General features: G+C 41.5%; 1 protein-coding gene across 6 annotated transcripts in view; it reads right to left on the reverse strand.

The window, feature by feature from the left end:
* Window positions 1-1,895: 1,895 nt before the first annotated feature.
* The window catches only part of SYNRG (synergin gamma), a 44,121-nt gene continuing 25,407 nt past the window's right edge, over window positions 1,896-20,609 (reverse strand). For 4 of the 6 annotated variants that reach the window (XM_087751799.1, XM_087751798.1, XM_087751797.1 and 1 more), the window contains 8 exons: window positions 12,903-13,508; window positions 12,390-12,553; window positions 11,600-11,653; window positions 10,759-10,855; window positions 10,325-10,473; window positions 7,341-7,451; window positions 6,866-6,901; window positions 1,896-5,839 (listed from right to left, as the gene is read on the reverse strand). In XM_087751799.1, the coding sequence (XP_087607925.1) occupies window positions 5,708-5,839; window positions 6,866-6,901; window positions 7,341-7,451; window positions 10,325-10,473; window positions 10,759-10,855; window positions 11,600-11,653; window positions 12,390-12,553; window positions 12,903-13,508 (1,349 nt within the window). In that variant the 3' untranslated portion in view covers window positions 1,896-5,707. The remainder of the gene's footprint in view (window positions 5,840-6,865; window positions 6,902-7,340; window positions 7,452-10,324; window positions 10,474-10,758; window positions 10,856-11,599; window positions 11,654-12,389; window positions 12,554-12,902; window positions 13,509-20,609) is intronic. The other 2 variants (XM_087751800.1, XM_087751795.1) reach the window with 1 other exon arrangement.

Here is a 20,609-nt window from a genome sequence, read left to right on the forward strand (position 1 = left end):
CAAGTGGGTTTCTGGTTTCCACAGACTAAAAGCCACTGGGGCTGAAATACAGTTCTCACCGGTACAAAACTGCCCCAATGGCCTCAACCTCATTTGGATCAGGGGTAAAACCAGACCTGGTTGGAATAAAAGGCTAGATCAGAGTGAGTTTGATACAGAGGCTTCGATCAGCTCCGACCCAGGAGTCAGGTTTCACATTTACTGCAGAGACAAGAGTTTTACCAGGCTGGGCAAATGCCACTTGCTTAAAGTTACTCCCCGGGGGAAGGAAACGGTGCTCGTAATTCCTAGGCTCCAGTTAGCGGGCCAGCGAGGCCAGCTCTAGGCATTCACTACTTTAAATTAGGCCCAAGGCCACCTGGGGGGGCCCGGCGGCACACGGGCGCGCTCTGCGCCCCTTTGGGCACGGCAGCCAGGACTGGCCACGGGTTCAACGCACCGCGTTCCCGCCAAACCTGCCCGTGGAGACGGCGCTGCAGAAGGAGACCGCGCACCCTCAGGGGCATCCAAAGCCCAAACGACTTATCCTGTACGGGCTTTTACATAGCCCGTTCCCCCCACAAACCCTTCTTTTATCCGTCATCAGGATGCGCTTACACAAAACCGCACATAACCCCCCCCAAATACTTCAACACCATTTTTTCCAACAAAATCACCGCACGGATCTCGGTGTCCTTCGGTACCACGAGTACAAAGCGCAGTCCCGCGCTGGCAGAGGGAGGCCGCCTCCTGCTTTTGCAGAGGAGCAAGAATCAAGTCTTGGCCCGCTGAAATAAAAGGGAGTTTTGCCACCGGCTGCGTGCAGTTCAGGTTTCACGGTTGCGTCCCTTGGCCCCGGTTTCGGTGACAAACAAGCAGACAGAGGAGGCTGACTAGCCATTTAAAAAAATACACTCATCACTATTTTCATCATGAGTTAAACCGCACTAGGGAAATAGTAAGTAAGGAAAGGAACTAGCGATTAAAAATCAAGACTTAATCATTGGTCTGGAGACATTCTGAAAGCATGACATTTCAAAGGGGAAAAAAATACCAAAACCTGAAATCTGCTTTCAAAATTAAACTTCACCTAAAAAATGGGCTACGTATAACTTAACAGTATTTTCTATATCAAAACTGGAAGGTAAAAATTCTCCATTGTGAATAATTATATATACTGCATACACAGACTGCCCTGGTACCTAGGGGAGGGGAAGATGCTAATGTTCAGCCAAGAAAGCATCAAGACTGACTTTTAAACAAAAAGGAAAGTTAGACCTATAAAAAAATGTAATTACCTAATAAAGCACATGATGAAATAAAGAATTCACCTGAAATACCCACTAGAGACTATATGATGGAGCAGTACAATGGCATTAATACTCGTAGGTATTTCTTTGCACAAGTTCCTCTTGTGTGCATTCTAGGAGAAGATATTTTACACGAGCGTCGGGTTTCCCTCCCCTCAAAACCCAGTTTTCCACACATCCTCAAATCTATAGAAACCGAAGCAGAGCCAGGGGCACAGCGTCACTCCGGATTGCTGTGAGCACACCAGCTGGGTCTGAGGGGAAGATCACCCTTCCCGCTCCCCAGGGGCTTTTCCAAATGGACGCTGTCTGAAGCGCTTGCAGGATAGTTTATATGTTATTCACCGAGACATCGTTCAAATACCAGCCACAAAGGAGGTTTCACTTACACAGCTTCGTTATGTTTGAGGCCCTTTTTTTCAACCTTTCAAGGCTTCTCCCGAGTCACGGGATGATTCCCCCCTGCCCACGTATTTCTGCGGAGGAGCCCCCCAGGCCAGCGCCCGCCGAGCTCCTGCCAGAGGTGACAGCCTTTGGCTACCAGCCGGCGGCAAAAGCGACGTTTTTTACTGGCCGCATCCTAGAACAAGCCACTTTGCAGGTTGGTCAGATATGAAATGAGCTCTTTATTGAAAACGAGGTTTGAATCTCAACAAAGGATTTATAAAGCATTGCAAGAATTAAGGGAGTAAACAATGTACTAAAGTCAATTAATAACACTTATTGGATTTAAAATATCAGCAGTGACTCCAGCGTAGCACAAACCGAAACAGCTCCAACTACTCATCGCAAAACCGCTTCTAGAAGACAAATAACATGCACCCAGAAGGAAGAAAAAAGAGTCACGATATAAAGAGAAGGTTTCTGACCGCTTTTCTTCATAAAATTATGACATTTGTATTTTAATATTGAGAATTGGAATTAAATACAGGCCCGGAGAGCGAAAAAAATCTTTCAGAAAAAGTAGTTTGTACAAGAGCAGCTTTTATTGAAAAGGCAGGTTTTGTTTCAAGTTTAATTCGTCTGATATGTGGCTAACTAGAAATCGGAGCATTCCTTGGGTTTTCAGGAGCTTCTTCTCAACCTTAGGTCGAACTTCACTATCGCTTCGCTTATCTACTGCGTGATTTTCAGGGAAGGAGCTGCTCAAAACCAACCCAGGTGAAGAGAAGCTGCTGCCAGAGTGGAAAAGTCAGCGAAGGGTCAAGTGCAGAACCTACCAATTCCCGTGCCACAACCAACCTCCAAGCGGCTACAGCCAGCGCGGGTCGGCGAGCCCGGGGAGGCAACTCAGACCCAACCACGGCCGCGGACGGGCAGGGGAAGAGGCTGGAGCAGTCTCTTGGCTCCCCAGCACTCCTGCCACCAAGGAAAAACTGCAACACACGAAGACAGCACTGAAGCATCAGGAATGCAACCAGGCAAAGTGATATATACATTAAATAACCGAGCAAATAATCTGTTAAAATTCCAAATATACACAAATATATAGAAAAATCACTTTCCATAGGTAACCCCAAGGCAGCTCCAGAGAACACATACTTTAAAAAAAAAGGAAAAAAAAAAAAAGAAAACCACATTGCTCACTTTTTTCTAGTGAAAGAATACATGCAGAAAAAGGAGTTACGTTTATAAAATTCAACCGAACCAAAGCAAAAGGCAGCGCGTCCATTAGCCTGTATGCAAAGGAAGCAGGGGAACGTGGTCTGTTACAATGCACTGTAGAAAATACTGTAACCTTGGATACAGATTGCAAGGACACCGGGCTTTGGCTGGCAGCGTAATATCTGAGAAGACGCTGAATGCAACAGTGAGTCATTTTAACGACTAGGATGTGTGAGATGATCCTCATTGTGCAATGCCTTTATCAAGGGTATCTACATGGAAAACATTTGGTATATTCCCATGACGTAAAGGTGTTCGGTTCAGAAGAACGCTTTCTGCTTGCCACGAACGCAGTAATATTGCCTGCTGCTTTCCTTCTGTAGGGAGCAAGCGAGCAGTAGTGTCATACTTCAGTAAGCTCTGCTGCAATTATAATCGTGAATGTCAATTCCGTATTTTTATGGGCCAAAAGAGACGCTGGGTACCTCTCAGAGAGGGGACTTACTTGCTTAAGGAGTACATTAACAAGTACAAAAAAACCATCACTGAAAAATGCTTTTATGACAGTATAGCTAGTACTGTATTTGAAATACTCGTTGCTGTAAGTTTCACATTGTAGCCTCTTTTATTTGTGGCATTCTCTTTTAATTAGAAAAAAAATCCTACCTAGCTAAGTGTTCAGGAACTGTGGTGGAAACCCACGCTAACAGTAAACTCCCTTTTCCCAATATAGCGTTTCATAAGCAACAGCCTTTGCGTCAGGCAGACACTCAAAACCACTTGAGAAGTCCCCTTGCTAGCAGCAAGACGAGGCATTTGCTTCAAGTCAGGCAACGCTGAAGCGCTGCTGTAATTCAGCACGCGAAAGCGAGCGCTGGCTTACTGCGCGGCGTAGACCCCAACAGGAATGCTTGCACTGGGGACGTATGCGGCAGCCCCTCACGACGATGGAAAACAACGTATGTGGTCAAAAGCTATGGTGCTGGCTGCTGCAACTATTTCACACCTGAGAAATGAAATAGCGAGCAATGACTGATGGCCCTTTTTTTGCTAATTACTGGGCAACAGAAGGCAGGCAGTCACTGTCACGCTACTGAAAATCTGCCACTTGATTAGCTTGAGCTTGCGACTGGAGGCACAAGTCGCTTTTTTTATGAATGAGCTAATTTCAGGCAGCAGGAAGACTAATTTTAATTTGTGTAAATAAGGGGCCAGACACCTAGTACTCCTATGAGCCAAGACTGTTTCATTTGGTATAATTAATAGTTTAGTATAACTGAGCCTTTTTTTTTTTTTTTTAATATGAAGCATCATTTTTCCTCATTGTAATTCCTCTTTCAGCAAATAACCACTGGTCAATATCAGCTACTCATAACGGAGGCAAGATTAACTTGGAAAAGCTGTTGATATCTTTTGGAGAGGAGGGAGATTTTCTAGAGATCTGAGAAAATAAAGAATTAAGAAACAAGTTGTACCCGACGGATACACACCCCTCTTCATTCACTGCAGCCTGTATAGCGATACGGCTCGTATAGTAATGCCATGAAGCTCCCACTAGGTTTAAAATTCTGTCACTAGCGCTGAAGCTGATTGCGCTGTCGTCTGGATATTGCATCTGAAGAGAGAATCAGGTACTTTGGATGCACAGGTAATATTTTGTGATCGTCTGTTATACCAACCTCCTTCTGTCCCGATAGGTGTACCTACCACAAGCAGGGAATCGGCAGGTGTGCGATAGCCTGCTTCAAAAAACAGCTTGCTTGAGAGGAGCAACTTTCAGGCTTACATCACCCCCGCCTGTAGCAGGAGCTAAGGGCCATCTTGTGCTGCCGGTTCCGAGCCAGAGAAACACGTTCCTACAGAGAGCACTCGACCGCACAAGTTACACGCAGGCATCCCATCAAGAAAAGCATATTAACGTACAGAAAAGGTAAAATATATATCTACAGGAGCAGACGCTCTGTATCAGTGGAGTTCAATTTTTGACAGGGATGCAGCCACACGACTACCAAAGGGCCAGGTGAAACGTAACAAATGCAGTTCAGGACAAGTCCAAGGAAGGAGTTTGTATTTACAACAGAGTAGCAAAGACTACAAGCTTTAAAATCCAGCTGCTTGTACTAAAGAATCCAGATATTATAGGGAAAATTTCAACAATTTTTTCAAGTCCTTATCCCCCAGTACTAACCAGTTATGCATGTGAATACAGTATAATTTACAATACAGAACAGTGGAAATATAAATATACAATGGCTCCCCGCAACCTCATTCCTTCTAAGTCAATAATTCATTTTGCCTCGAAAGTTACTGTGACTCGTGCATTGTATGCATTGTAATATTATAGCAGCAAATATTTAAAGAAAATACATCATGGTCCATATACCAAAAACATTAAAGAAAAGATTTGTTTGCAAATACATACTTCAAGTATTTAAGTGGTGACTTTATGCAAATCCATCTAACATTTCAGTTTTTCTTGGAAGCTAGGTACTGGCCTCTCTCAGAGGTTTATGCACTTGGTTAGCAGACTGCTTTTTACGAAGACTAACCCGCTTTCATCTTGAGAAAGACTGAAATGCCGCATTTTTTGCCACACTACATTTTTTTTCTGGTTATTTCTGAAACCCTGGCCATTTCAAGTGAAATTCTTCATGAGCAATTTGTACGTGACAGTGGCTTTAACTCGTTGTGGTACAAAAATCAAACAGAAACATGTCAAACACTAACCACACCTCAAGCCTTTCCTATCACACCATTTACCCCAAGTGTCCTGCGTTATTAGACCCCATACTCCATCTTCAGTGCAACTGCTTTCAGAGCAGGTCTGGCAAAATGAGACCTGGAGGTTTTGGCTCCACACAGTTGATCCAGAAATTTGCACAGCTTGCATGGTATTGGTGCCCTCCATACGCCAGCTTAAAGTTATCTGTTTCCGAATTAAAGGCCTAAAATAACAAGAATAGAAACAAGTGTGACAGTCTCATCTACTCCAGGATCTAGAAACTAGAGTGGAAAATGGATACTGCACAGGTATCAGCCCAGAATGGCACGGCATGGTAGGACCCTCTCATTCGGACCAGACCACCCAATAAACAATATTTTATTTTAGTCTGCAAAGTGTTTGCAGGTGGACAAAACCTCCAGCCGTCCCACCTGATGCATCCTTTGCCTGTCACGCCCTGTATTACGGGAGCCACCGGATTAGCCCGCTGCCTGATCTGACACCTGGCAACTAACGCACCTCGCTTCATGCATCTTCTACTGCTGCGCACCCATGCCAGATAAATGCTTGCTCTGCCAGCCAGTAGCTAGCTACTGCATTTATTTCACTTGGTCAAATTTTGCTGTGATTTAGGCAGGTGCAATTCTTGATATTAGTGTTATTTCAGGCTGAATTTGATCTACTTTCTTCTGTTAATTGAATCTGCTTTACAATAGGAGCTTCTGAACAGAGTGTGTGAAGCCATGAACAAGCTTCAAACATCTCGATGTTTGTTGCTAGGAGATATTTTCCAATGCTTCACAGCTACCTATTTAAAAAAATATTCTAAACCTGTTCCCCACACCCTGGATTTCCTGCAGAGATTTCTAAAAATGCCATTGCCTACTACATATAGACAAAAGTCAATATTTGTAGCAAAAAACACCCCTACAGTTCCCCCCCTTCTGCAACAGACACACAGGCAGCTACAAATTCAGAAACTCACTGCAGTGAATTTTCTACAACACAACAGAAGTAGCACAAAACCAGAAAGCTATTCACAAGATACAGGCATGCAGACAAGACAAAGGGGAGGCTCTAGAGCATGTTAGTTGATCAGATCAAGTGTTACGGTCACAAAAAATGACTAGAAGAAAAGGATTCATGATTGGTACAATTGAGAATGACAGCTGAAGGCCAGTTAGCAGTTCAGCCTTCCACACTCAACTAAGAATGATCTATAAAGAATATGCTTTTTACAGATTCATACTTTTCTAGGAAGCTCTTCCACAGGTTTCTCTTCTTTCTGAAATAACGTTGAAACCAAAAAGTCAGCAAAACTGCCGATATACGTTAAGTGGTTGGCATTACTCTGTACGTATCCTGGGATTCCCTCCCAGCTCTGCTAATTGCAATAGTCCCCTCCTGGTGATCCTCAGAGATGCATTTCATAAAGAAAAGTCATTAAAAGTTATACGTATGTACTTTTAAAGTCTTAGTATCCCAGTTTCTTCCCCATTATGAACAATTTAACTCAACCCTTTATCCACATCTCTGTCATACCCAAAGCCCAATGAACATAGGACATGGACTATTTGAGTCCCATCTATACGTCAGCTTTTGCCTTTGCCACGTCCAGTGACAAATTACAGCCATGAATTTTTTTTAAATAGACCCAAGGCCCAAATGAAAGTCTAAACTGTAAAGTAAAAATGAGTTTAAACAGCAGGGGCCATTATACTTACTTTACTTCTTGAATCCACGTTTAGGAGGCACACTCCACAGGCAAGATCTTGGGCATTTTTAATCCCTGGACGCAGCATACAAGAGGAGAAATCCAGTGAGTTTTCATCTGGCTAAAGAAACGAGACAATAAAATTTAGGCATTTTCAGTGACTGAAAAAGTTTCAGACATCATGATAAAAATTATCGATCTGGTTGCTACCGAGAGCCATGGTATCACACCGGCAACATGGCAGGGATGACATCCTCCATTTTCTTGTAAGCTGATGCGTGACTCAATCAAAGCCATTAGTATGTATTTGCAATCCTGCTATGCAATCTCCATCGGCATTAATTTATAACACTCAAGCTCTTGAAAAAGGGTTAGACTATAAAGGAAAGAATTCTTAAGTTCCACGTTCCCACATCAAAAGAGGAAGAAACTTCTGAGGAAAGAGCCCAGGCGGCGGCTGCTACATTTCAACTGCAGCGTATTAAGAACTGGACGGAGATAAACAGTGGTATGCAACAACTATTTGTGCAGCTGCAAGGAAACCAGCCATCGGCCAGCACAGCTTTCGCTAGTTAACATCTGAAGTGGCGTCTGTATCAGTGGTTATTGTCCGGAATTCCCCATTATTGCCTGATCAAAAAAGGGCAGTTGTTATTCTTTCTGAAGGTTTTTCTGAAGCTAGAATACGGCACAGCAGTACAAAATGGGATATTAAGGTTAACCAAACCATAGAAGAATTAAGGTCCCCAGCCATACAGAAGCTCAGGTTAAAGAGAGGCAAAGGATGGGAGAATAAGCCTGCAAATAAGTAATAAATCAATATAGTCATTTTTCCAGTACATAGTCTTACATTTCAGCCACAAGATAAATTATAATTTAAAACTTTGCATGAGGTTGGTATAAAACTGTGGAAGTTTTGCCTGAAGATAGTAGTGCAAATAAAAACAACGACTAGAAATGCAAGTTTAAAAAAAAATGGTGTGATCATGGAACACGTGTACTCTTAATCCATACTCTAGGTATGCTGATCACGCTCCCCCGCCGAATGGCTGGAGAATAATTGGAATCCTGAAAAAAAAGCCCTTTAATCTTTAAGTAGATCAATCAAATTAATAAAGGCACTCTAATATTTGTTTACCGAATGCATGAGTGAAGCAAATGAGAAGGTCATCCTGTAATTTGCAGTGAAAAACCACAAGCCTGTGCATAAAATTACCTTGTAACAAAATCCCTTAAAAGATAAAATTAACCTTTCCAAGCACATGCCTCTGAGCTAGAATATTTCTCTCTGCTTAATTGGCACTTCTGCATCATTTGGGATACGTGACTGCAACACCGGGGGAAGAAGGCATGGTTCCACACCTTCCAGTGACCCAGGCGGAGAAGAGAAACAAAAAGGGATGATTTTGAGAGCTACAGGAGGCAGGAGTCCCTGTCTCTTAGATAACTTCAGAGGTACCGTGTGTGTAGGAGAAGTCATTATTCACAGCTCCTAGTAGGCTTAAAATTTAGCAGGACCGCTACCAGCCCGGAGCCGCTGCAGCTCGGAGAACACGTGGCCGAGCTTTGGACTTCAAGGTAATCCCTGTAATCTTCCAAGGAAAAGCACTTTAAGAACTAAATTTTAATCCACTTGCTTAAAGCAGGAGAGGATCCCGATAGCTTTTTAGATTGTTACTCTCAACAATGCCAGAGTTCAAACAGATGAATCCCAGTTTATCAACTTCATCTGCCAAGCAGTAAAATATTGAAAGTATAAATTTCATATTATGACAGGCTTTGTGCGACACAGGCCATTGCCAAAAATACCTGCTTGCCACCACTGTTTGTACTGGAGAGGTTTAAAATGTGTAAAAGGTGGGTAAAAAGGGACTGATCATCTATAATACCTGCTTTGCAGGGAATGACAGTGAGTTGAAGATGGCTATTGCAAGCAGAAACCAGGTACTCTGGGCCTTACTTCTTATAAACAAGTGTTTATTGGGGAGCAAAAATCTTTAGTGGCCATAGTTGCATCGCATGAAGGAAGCCACAAATTAAAATGTTCACTGAAAATATAGCCATGGTAATGATCTGCTTATTGGTGCTTGCTGCCATGTACTGATATTAAGAGTTAAAGACTGCTTAGGTATATACTGAGTTAAAGGGATCCATTATGCAAGACGATATCAAGCGCCTACAGACAGATGATTCCCTAAAAATATGAGCTTTGCTGTGCTTAAAGTCAGTCATTTTGCACGTTGTATTTCCTGCAACATACATATACAAAAAAGTGCAAGATATTTAATGGCAAAGTGATTTTCTTGCCTTCTAATTGTGTGTATTCTGTACCCAGCCCCAACGTGCCCCTCTTTTTCCCAGTTCCTTTGCAGACCCTTCCCATGGGATGCTCCTTCTCTTAAAGGCCACCCCTCAGGCAGCCCCTCACCATCTCTCCTTGCAACGCTCGCCCAGTTATGTAGAAAGCTCTCAGCTCCTACCAGACTGTCTCAGAGCAATTGAGCTTTTTCTGGCAGTTCTATTCAGAGGAGGAAAAGCTATTTAGTCTGTAGCAGGAACCAAAACAAACTTAGGCATTTCCAAATGCAGAGAGAAAGGAAAACAGTTTAGTTATTCCTGTGTTGCTACACTGTGTGCTCCTCTATTGTGAGCGTTAAAACTAATTGCAGGGATATTACAAAGACAAGATATGTCCACCCTATTCTGGTTTCGTAAAGTGGCTTATTTAAATTTTATTAAACGTCCCTTATTGGAGAGGTCCACAGACACACAGGATATCATCTAAATCATTAAGACACTAAGTGAGATAACATCACGTTTGTACATAAATAATGGTTTTCTTACAGAGAGCTTTAAACTGGATTTCACAAATAAGTGCATTTCCATTTTGCAAGAGAAAAACACAAACTGTAAAGTTAGGACACCCCGTGAAATCACTTTGCATATAATTATGACATTTCTTTTAGTAAAGACATAGCTTATTTTTGGTCTTACCGTTAAAGCAGCAAGTGACATGAAGCTTATTAGGTTGTTCCACACTTTATCAATATCCTTCAGCAGCTGCTGGAGTTTCTCACTGCAAACAGCAGTTGCTTTGATACCCAGTTCAACTCTCTTGGTTACTCTGTAGACTTCGACAACCCCTGTTGATATAAAACACAGCGGAGGACTGCAGAGAATTCACTGCAAGCACAGGTTCCTGAAACTTTTAACGCAGAAGCTGCACAAAACAGGCATGGCACGCAAAAGGTGGCCATGGACGGTTATTCCAAGGTAGTAGTTACATTTATTTAGCAGAAGAGTTGTTCATTATTTCGGTGCAGGCAAAGATTAAGCTAAAAAATGATACCATTTTAGAAAGAGTGATTATATACTACTGTTCTTCAGAGGAGAACTTTCAATGTAAGACACGGTAAATGAAAACATACCTAGTAAATATTCCATGCCTTGAGCAGACTGGATAACTTCAGTGCAAACGGATGAACTACTTATTCCATTTAAGGTATCATTTGCTTTCTTTATGACCTGGTGGAAATGAATTTCATAAAATGATGGTGTTATCTACCTTAAAATAATTATTACAAACGCGATTGTCCCCAGTAGAAACTGTTACACAAAAAAGGAGGCAAATTAAATAAGAAATAATTGCCGTACTCCATCACATGGTTTTGTATATTCATGCTGTAACTATAAGTAGATCAGGGGAAAAGTATGAACATTTAAAACCTTAATGTATTCCCCCAAATATTTTCATTACCAAAATAATAGTTTTAAGAGTATGCATGCATTGCTATCTAGTTTAATAATAGCATTCACAGTTCTGGCTCTCTAATACTCAAATGCAAAGAAGAAATTTTAAGGAAAAGTAATCTGGCTGTGAAACATCTGCCAGCCGTCACCAGAAAATGACTGGCCCCTCCGCACAGCACATTAAACAAGCCTGTTTCTCAAGAAGTGCTGAAGAGCCAGATGCTGGGATCAGTGCCCCGAACAACATGCCTTACTGGGCACCCAAAACACAGGAACACCAAATTAACTCGTGAACTGGCAAATTTAGGCAAAAGCCAACCTAATCACCAATGACAGGGAGATTAGCATAGGATCTTTAACTGAGGAGGTAACACTTCTGCTGCGTGACAGCTTTTGGCTTAAAAATTGTAATCCGCTTGGGCCGATTCACACCCTTTCTATGCCTAGATGGTCTTAAACACTGAATGAGGTGGCACCTACAGAAGGAGGAAAAGGTTTTGGAGGAGACTATATACTTACTTGCAGGGCACTCTCCAAGCATCTTTGCCATTCATATGCATACCTCTCACTTTCCTATTTGAAAGAAAAGGGCAGTCTGAATCTCGTTCCTACCCACATTTCCCTTTCTCCTATCACAACAGACATACAGTAGAGACAGGTATTTTAAGAGACTATTTGCAGATTAGCAAGTAAACTTGTAACATACCTATTCCTAATTTCCCCCCCATTCTTTAAATATTCTCTTTGCACCTGAACTCTACAATTTGATTTCTGGGAGTTAGAACTGGTTTCAAAAGGAAGAACATATATGAATGGGTAAAAAGTTTGCATTACACGTACCTACTCCTGACACATTTGTTACAGGTCTGCTGTTCTAGAAATAGGGATTAGCAGAATTTAATGAGTCCTTTTACCATCTATTCTCAAGATGAGCAAGAGAAAGAACTACCACACAGCCAAAAAAGTTAAGCCATTTCCCAAAGCCAATGGTCTCAGTGCCAAAGCTGGGATTAGATTTGTGTCATAACTAATTTCCAGTTACAAGCTCAGACTGCAAGGTCAAGTGATTCCGACTGACTTTCAGACAATAGCATTTTTTTCCCACTTCACAAGACTTTAGACAGGAAAGAAGAAACCTCCTTTATGAGCAGTTTCCAGTTAAAACATCTAACCTTACTCAGATGCCATCTTAGAATCATACCCTAAATTCAAATAGCTAAAGTCCCAAAGAGCTGCGATACAGAACACTCTTAATATCACACTGATGAAAGCCATCGCCAATTTACTTGAATTCCAGGTAATTCCTTACCTCAACTTCCCCAGTCAAGTCTTTGTATTTGTCTCTGATGACAGGCAAAGCAGGCTTCTCACTTAGAGTATTTGAACGATCTCTGAACGGCTGTTCCAAAACTGGTAAAGGTGAAGAGCGACTTATTTCTCGGTCACCTAGGCTTAAGCTCCTTTTATGAGACCCTAAAAAGTTAGGATATAAACAAGTTAGTCTTTTACTCATAAAGGCACGGACTATTTAAAATGAATAAAGTAGTAGCAAGGGATGCACTACTACACCAGAAGAACAAAGCCTTCTATTTACTCCGTGACTGGTGCAAATTTCCCCAGTTCCTCAATTCTTACAATTTTTTGGCACGAAAATTTTTTTCTTCTAGAACGAGACCTGCTCCGAACGCAATAGAAATCAATGAGAAGATTCAGCTTGTTTCCAGTAGCCTTTGGAACAATGCCCATCGGCTAATTTAGAATTTGATTAGAAAAATTAGCCTTTGATAAGCACATGCATTATGAGCCTCCTGAGCAGGCTTACCTTGAACAGACAGGTCAAAGGTAGCCAGTTCACTCTTGATCATTTCTTCACTAGATTTCACCTTGCCTTGGGAAGTTGCCACCAAGAAGTCAAACTTGCTGATTTTTGGCTTTTCACTCTGGAATTCTCCAAAGTCATCTGTAGATTCTCTTCGCAGTTCAGAAGAGATACCACTAGTAAGGAAGTCTGCCTCTTGATTTGTGTCAGCTGCTGCTGCTGCTGCATCCTGTGCTTCTGATGAAGGTCTTGCAAAATCACCAAAGTCTGCAATGTCCTCGTCACTTGGACCGCTGGATATCGGTCCAGAGTCTTTAAAGTTTGCAAAGGCTGCAAAGGAAACATCCTGTAAAGCATCCTCGCTAGAAAAGGTTGTCACTTTGGAAACTGTTGTCATGGTAATGTTTTCTGAACTGCCAAACAAGGTCTCCTTCTTCTGAAGGACAGAAGTAGCCGCAGAGGATCCACTTCCTGAAGACTGGACAAAGGAGGAGAGCTTCTTGCCCTGATGAATGTCGTCTTTGTCGGGCCAGTCATAGCTTGCCAGGCTGCTCACTGCAGACCCACTGTTATAGCTTCCAAATGGGGCACATTTTAAGTCATCTATATCTGAGAAAAACAAACCCCTACAATTAGAAGCTGAAGTTCAAACGTTAATCTCTCTACACTGTATATAAACAGTAGCAACTTGCTAAGAGTCTTAAAGAACTGCAAGAACAAACACAGTGAACTGTTGTTCCCATGAAGCTTAAACTAGAGTTTGCACGAAAATAACCTGAAAAATACCTGAGCATTTCAAACAACAAAAAAAAATCTCCATTTAATAAATGTAAGCCTTGACCTTTGAATATTGCCTTATATTTTACGCTGAAAGTCACCATCCCACTACAGGTAGCGAAGAAACACTAAAAAAAAAAAAAAATGTTTCTAGACAGTACAGACTGCTCAGATCACCAGTTCAGTTTTCTGATGCTGGCTATAGAATCCTCAATTAAAATGTAAACATTAGCAACTCAAACATCTTATCTCATTATTTCATCTTATCAAAACCAACCACACAGAAAACTGGGCTAACCTTCCCATTCCCTCCGATGAAGTATTAATACACTCTAATTTTATATTCATGCTTTGATACAAATAAATGTATAAAAATGTGCTGCCAGAATTTTTAAAAAATAGAAGTCCTGTTTAAGCTTATCACAGCTACTGCAGTGCCGCACGGCCGACTCTTCAAACTTACAGATTCCAGGAATGACACGAATATTGCGAAGATCGTGTTTTAGCTTTTACAAACTATTTATTCAGTTAAGTATAGAGAAAATCCAATTATTTTGCAGAAAGCTCCAAACATTTATACTCACCCGGCAATTATATGCGCCAATAGGTTCTTCTCATTGCCATGAGCAGGTATAAGATATAGCCTGGTTGCTTACATTAGAGCCAGCAAAGGAGCCTACACAGTGACTGGGGTCTGCTGGGCTTTGTCCGCTACTCGTTCAACTGATCTTTCACGTTTAGACTGAGATTGATCCATAGCGAAGGCACAGAGAGCCAGGGGCTGCATAGTTTTCATTAAAGCATTAAAAAAAAAAAAAAAAAAAAAGCCCTCCTATACTACATTTGGCATTTGTTTTCCAGCATTAACAATTGTCAGTTTGGATTAGACATTCAGCCGCTGCTCAGTGCCTAGGGTCAAACGGGCTCAAGGTAAAGCAAACCCAAACCAGAAAATATATTCTCTTAGCATCGTTTTAGCTGAGACTCTTCTGATAAACATTATGGTCTTAACCGGCTGACACGCAGGAGCAGCAACTTTGTTTAATACAGCCGGGGTGAGAACAAGCTGACTTTCCAGCTGCCCTCTTTATTCAATCTGGCCACACCAGCCTGAGGATTAAGCCATTTTAACAAAACATTTCTGCCTTCATTTATTCATTTTACTGGAAGGGGAGAGCAGGCCACGCTTTAGGCTGCTTTCCAGGCATGACCCACATACATAGCTAATTAAAAAGTCCAACAAATATACAATTTAATGGTAGAGTTTAACGGCTACTACAATAAAGCGAAAAGGCCCTTTGCAATGGGTCAGCGAGGCATGGCGTGTCGCCGATCAGATTTTCCTAAGGGACAGTCCTCCTGCAGCTGCTGCATTTGCACATGACAGCATCTCCATAACAAACGTTAGCACCTTGCACATAGACAGCAAGATTTCAAAGTGCCATTCGAATATTAAATTTGTAGAGCAAGCAGTTTACAGAAGGGTAAACAGACAGATGAAATCACCTGCTTATGGCAAAACTGAATAGAAAGAAGGCTCCGAGGTGAAAAGGAGCTGACTTGCAAGGCATCGGTAATTTATCACAAGAAACCACACCTTGTGCTCTCAAATATACGGTTTTGTTTAAAGAAGTTAAATGAAAGCTTTGCGAGCATTAAAGAGAGTGCCAGCATAACCACCAAAATGTTAGCCAACTGTAATTAATCCTGGGATTTTGAAAACACCACAGTGTACTAGGCAACCTCTTTTTTTTCAATTTGTGTTGACTCCAAAACCCAGGAAAGATTTAAGCATCGCTATTGTTTCGGTGTTCACCGGGAAATGAAAAGAAAGAGTGATGATCCTACCGCGAAGATCCGCACGATCTATTGTGAATGATTTCTTTGATAACTGGTGAGAGTTTGAGCTGCAAACACATCCTAAAGGACCGGGTCAGCGTACTCCTGATCCCATCCTGGCTCAGGGACAGGCAGGACGAGCAGCAGGCTTCAGCGGGAATCCTGAACTCCCCGTGCTTTGCCCGCAATCAATAGGTCACAGCAGGGAAGGCAGAACAATATTTTAATTATTCACAAACTAAGACTCAGGATTCTCGACGGGAATTCATGCAGACATGAAACCCATCTGCATAGGTGTAAGAGCCGAGATGAAATGTAATAGTTCAATTCTATACATTTTAGTTATTTGGATAATTATGAAAGGATTACTCTGGTGAATAAACTTTCCTAAGAGTATTATATTACTGGAAAAATACTGTGTTCAGAGACAAAGTGTTTACAGTTAAAGCAGTCCTAAAAAAATTTATTGAAAAGTATGAAAAATAAGAATGTACGTTCAACTGTCCATAATCCAAGGTAAACTAGCTTTTATAAGAATTTTTATTCTATTGCAAGAACCCCAGCCTCTTGCTGTGCCATGCACTGCATTTCATAGAATCATTTGCCCAAGTCAGATGCTTTTGAACAGAGGAAGCAAAACCGTAACCTTTGTCATAGCTACGGCAAAACTAAGGCTTATCTGAGCTCTTAGCACATTTGCTGCATAATGAAGAGAGGAGCATTTTTTCCCCCAACAGGTAGCGGAGCAACTTGCCACCAGACTAATAAGCGAGCAAGCAGTTTACATGGGAAAAGCACTTCTTGGTTGACCCTAGAGAACTCTTCATGATGTGGGTATCTCTATTATTGGCCAAAAGATTGTTTTATTAAGCAGTGTTCAGAACTACTGCTCCAATAGCCTTTTTCTTAAAGGCTGCCAACACATTTAATGAATAAAAAAGCTCCAGTTAAAATGCTGCAGTTATCACCTCCAGGGTAATAAAAGCTTCATTTTGCTGGTATGGCAATTCAAAATTTTAAAAGATGCATGTGTTTCAGTAATCTTTTTTTCAAAGCAAGAGATGATTAAGTGGAAAAAAAATTAATTACTTCTAACTAAGCATCACATTTAGAGACAACAGATGCTACCGCCATTTCCTCCTGGAGGACACTTTTAGTAAGGACAGAATCTCAACTGATGAGAAGCATCGAATTTTATCAAAAAAATGAGCAAAGACTAAATCCATTCCAAATTCTATGAAAATGCTTTGTTTCAGGGATATGTGATCTTTTTTGCAAGGTTAAAAGTCATTTCTTAGTTAGCATTTTTTGGAGAGCATACAGCAAATTCCCTGTCGAAGCAGGGCAAATCTTAAATTGATCTCGCGTTAGGAACCCCATCATCCTACCACAAGAGATGTAGCAATAGATTTCAGTGAAATATATCGTCATAAAACAGGATTCCTTAGTAATCTCAGCAGCAATTCTGTGGTGTCTTCCAGAAACAACACAGCAGATTTGAGTTTAGTTTTGTTCTAAAAATCCGAAAGCTCTTATACCCAGTAAGTTGAAGCCACATGTCATTGGCACTGTCAGCTTTGCACTGGTGAGACCACAAAACACAGCCCAGATTAAACACACTGGGTATAAATTCTCGTATCGCTTCAAGATGGGGGCAGGGTGCATGTGTGTCTGTAAAAACCAAAGTCAGATCCATTCAAATATCACATAATCACATTTTTTTTTTCCCCCTTAAAAATATTTTCTAGTGAACCAAGAATGGAAAAAGCGATCTTCACAGTGCCATGCTGGAGCGCAGCAAGTTTCCAAAAGCTTTAGAAACCAAACCCAATTTGTACGTCTTCCAAAGCAAAAGGTTTGAAATATTTACCATTTACTTTCCATTTTGAACTACCAACACCACAGTCCAACCTGCCTGATCATCACCTGGGGACAGCTACAGCTATACGAGCCAGCCACGCAGCTGCTGGAGAGAGGCAGCGCACGAGCTGCCAAGGAACATACAGGAGAATCCTGACAAAGGATGAAATACAGTTAAAACGCCGTTTCCCAGTGTTATCTCATCTACAGAAAAACTTGACATCCTTCATTTGAGCCAACTATAACAATTTATTTCAGCTACGAAGGATTAAGTTATGGCTGGAGGCAATTTACAAGCTAGAGCCTTCAATGTCAACAGTTTAATCATTTAAGGAAAACCCTTGACAGCCTTAGTGATATTCTAAAGAAAACTGAAAAAGACAATTCGGAAGATTGTAATACATTTAGGGATTTTAACTAACACAGGACACTTTCAGGTTTTTATATTTCAATTTATATTAAATCCTGAGGAATAAATATAACTTCTGTGTCATTTTTTTGGTTGTTAGGGTGATGCAGGTGGTAGCTAGTTCTGTTCCTAGTGGAAGAGCACCAACGCACCAAAACCAGAGCTGTTACGCTGGGACCACCACCAGCAGCCTGCGCAAGGAGCCCAGAGACTGAACGGGGACAGGCACCACCTCCTTACCGCTTCCATGGGGCTTCACCTGATAACAGCGGAGCGGAAACTGGAAGACTACAGAGGCTGGCATGTACTGCTGCCATCTGCATCACGCCTATCAGCAATCAGGAAAAGTCAAAGCCCATTTCTCAGCTGGTGAAGCCTGGAACAGCGTTAATGATAAGGGAGTTACTCCAATTTACTTTTGTTGAAGATGGCAGTACCTAGCACCGCTAAGGCGGGAACCATCAAGAATGCTGACTGTAAGATAAATTAAAAGGAAGGAAAAAGGAGAGAAAAGCCTTCAAACCTTGTGGAATTAAAGAATTTGCTAATTGTTTTTTAATTATCATGATAAACAACGATTCACAGCGAAATAAAGACCCCCTGAGCTTGCATTGGAAGCAGAGAGAGGGCTCAGCTCAGCCCTGCCGAAGCCCAGGGCAGCTGCTGCGTCTCTGCGCCCTTTGGCTCAGCTTGGAAGGCGTTCAGAAAACACGTCCGCACCCTCCGCTGTCAGAGGCCTTCGCAGGGTAAGTAAGTGTTGTTAAGCTCTTCTATTTGCAGAATTATACTAAATGAGAGCAAGTGAGTGAATTTGACTGTCAAGTCTGGACAAAAATGTAATAAAGTACAGAGTCATGAACATCACTCTCCCTCCTCCAGGTATGATTAACTGAACAAATACTAATAGCACAAGCCCTGCAGAATTAAGTCTCTCAAGCTTATGTTCAAGTCTTCAGTTCAAAAAGCTTTAGGGCTAGGCATAGCCTACTGGTTCGCCAGAATGAAAGAGGGGTGGTGTTTGTTTTTTTTTCTTTTTTTCTTTCTTTTTTTTTTTTTTCCTTTTAAAGTCTCTCAAGATTGGTGTAAAGACGACAAACATATTCTGGTTACTGGTCTGGTTTTTGCTCTTCTGACGAGGAACTACAAGAACCCAGTTTGCGCTGGCATAATGCTTTAATTTTATTCCGCATCTCAATTATTTTTAGCTTTTTACCTTGTCTGCTAATTTGACGTTAATCCCAAACTGTTAGTGGCTCAGGATTTGGAGGAATTCAAAGTGACATAATTACATGATACAAATTTGCAGCTGTCATTCGTGTTTGAAAGCTTTAATATTTAGTAAGCCAGGACTTCCCAAACAGAAAAAGGAAGCAGGGCCCTTTACTTTGGGGCACCACTTAATTCACTCTAGATTAGCTAAATAAATATCAGAGTATGGGTTAATGGGCTCCTCCTCATAAAGGCCTAGATAGCAACATATTTTCCAGTTGGTCAAAACCAACTCACGGAAACAACCCTGCCATCCACACATCTCCTCTATTTAATCCCTCTCAAAAACTGCTCTTTTCAAAAATATCGTTTAGCCTGATATGTCAAGTTTCAGAAGCACCCAGGGAGCGCGGTCAAAGCACTGGAAGAGGAGAAAGAAGCTCACCCACACGCTGCTCTGCAAGAGAAAGGCACCCGCCAGCTTAAGGGGATACTATAACTTTAAACTTTGTATTTTTCAGGAAAAAGAGATACATTGCTGGTTTGCAACAAATCACACACATCCCCACATTTTCAAAATATGCCAAGATAATATTTATTAACACAGCAGGACTTACAGATCACAAAAGATAGTGATACATAGGAGCTCGTAAGGGCGTTATCAGAATAAAGCATGCAGGTCAATACTTGCAGAAGAGAGATATCAAAGCAGATCTGAGAAGGCACATTCACACAGGAAATGTTTCATTGAAATTAGACATTAGAAAAGCAGCAAAAAACCTGAAGTTGATTAAAATATACAGAGATCTCCAATAATGCCAAAGAAAAAGGTACTTCACAGATTTGTAAGTGCAGCAAATGGATAACCCTTTGAGAATACCCAGGCAAGGGTACGCTCTCGCTGCAACGTTTGGCAGGATGCAGAACAAATTAGGTTCACGTAACGTGACTAGGTGTTAATTAAAATGCTTTCGTCTTGGAGTGAAACATAAATTTGGGTTAAAAGAAGCAGCCTGGTTGAAACTAACAGCATGCAGCCAGTGCTCAAAGGGTTATATGCAAGAGAAATCAGGCAACATTAGTATAATCTACCTTCCACACAACGAATTATAGCAAAGTTTAAAGAGACAGTATCCCCTTTGGAGAGAGCAAAACTGAAAACCTTTCTTCCCTCAGAGACCCAAGGCTGTCATATGGGAAGCAACTCAACGATTTCTTTCTAATTCCCAGCGTAAACGACCTACCTGCCCATACCTGGAAGCTATGCAACATGAAATCTCGATAGCCAAAGCATAAAGACCTCTGTATTGGTATGTCAGAAAAGTCAAATCATTTATCAGCACCTCTGTCCCGCTGCAGTTTCACTGGAGATGTTACACGGTGCTTGCAAACATACGGTTCCCAATGACTAGTCTCCCATTTCTCAGCAGTGAGGATGACAAAGGGATACTGTCCCTTTTTGACATTAGATTTACAGATCGAAGAAAATTGAGAGGAAGAAAAAAAATCTGCTTTTTAACTTATGTAAACTGAAAAAAGGACTTGAACATCAGCAGTTCATAGCTTGAAATGCATCAAACATACATAAAGGAACACATGAGCACAGAAGTATTCGT

This window comes from Nipponia nippon, unplaced genomic scaffold (genome assembly GCF_047370975.1).
Source record: "Nipponia nippon isolate SJK-2023a ecotype South Korea unplaced genomic scaffold, ASM4737097v1 scaffold_15, whole genome shotgun sequence".
Lineage (NCBI taxonomy): Eukaryota > Metazoa > Chordata > Aves > Pelecaniformes > Threskiornithidae > Nipponia > Nipponia nippon.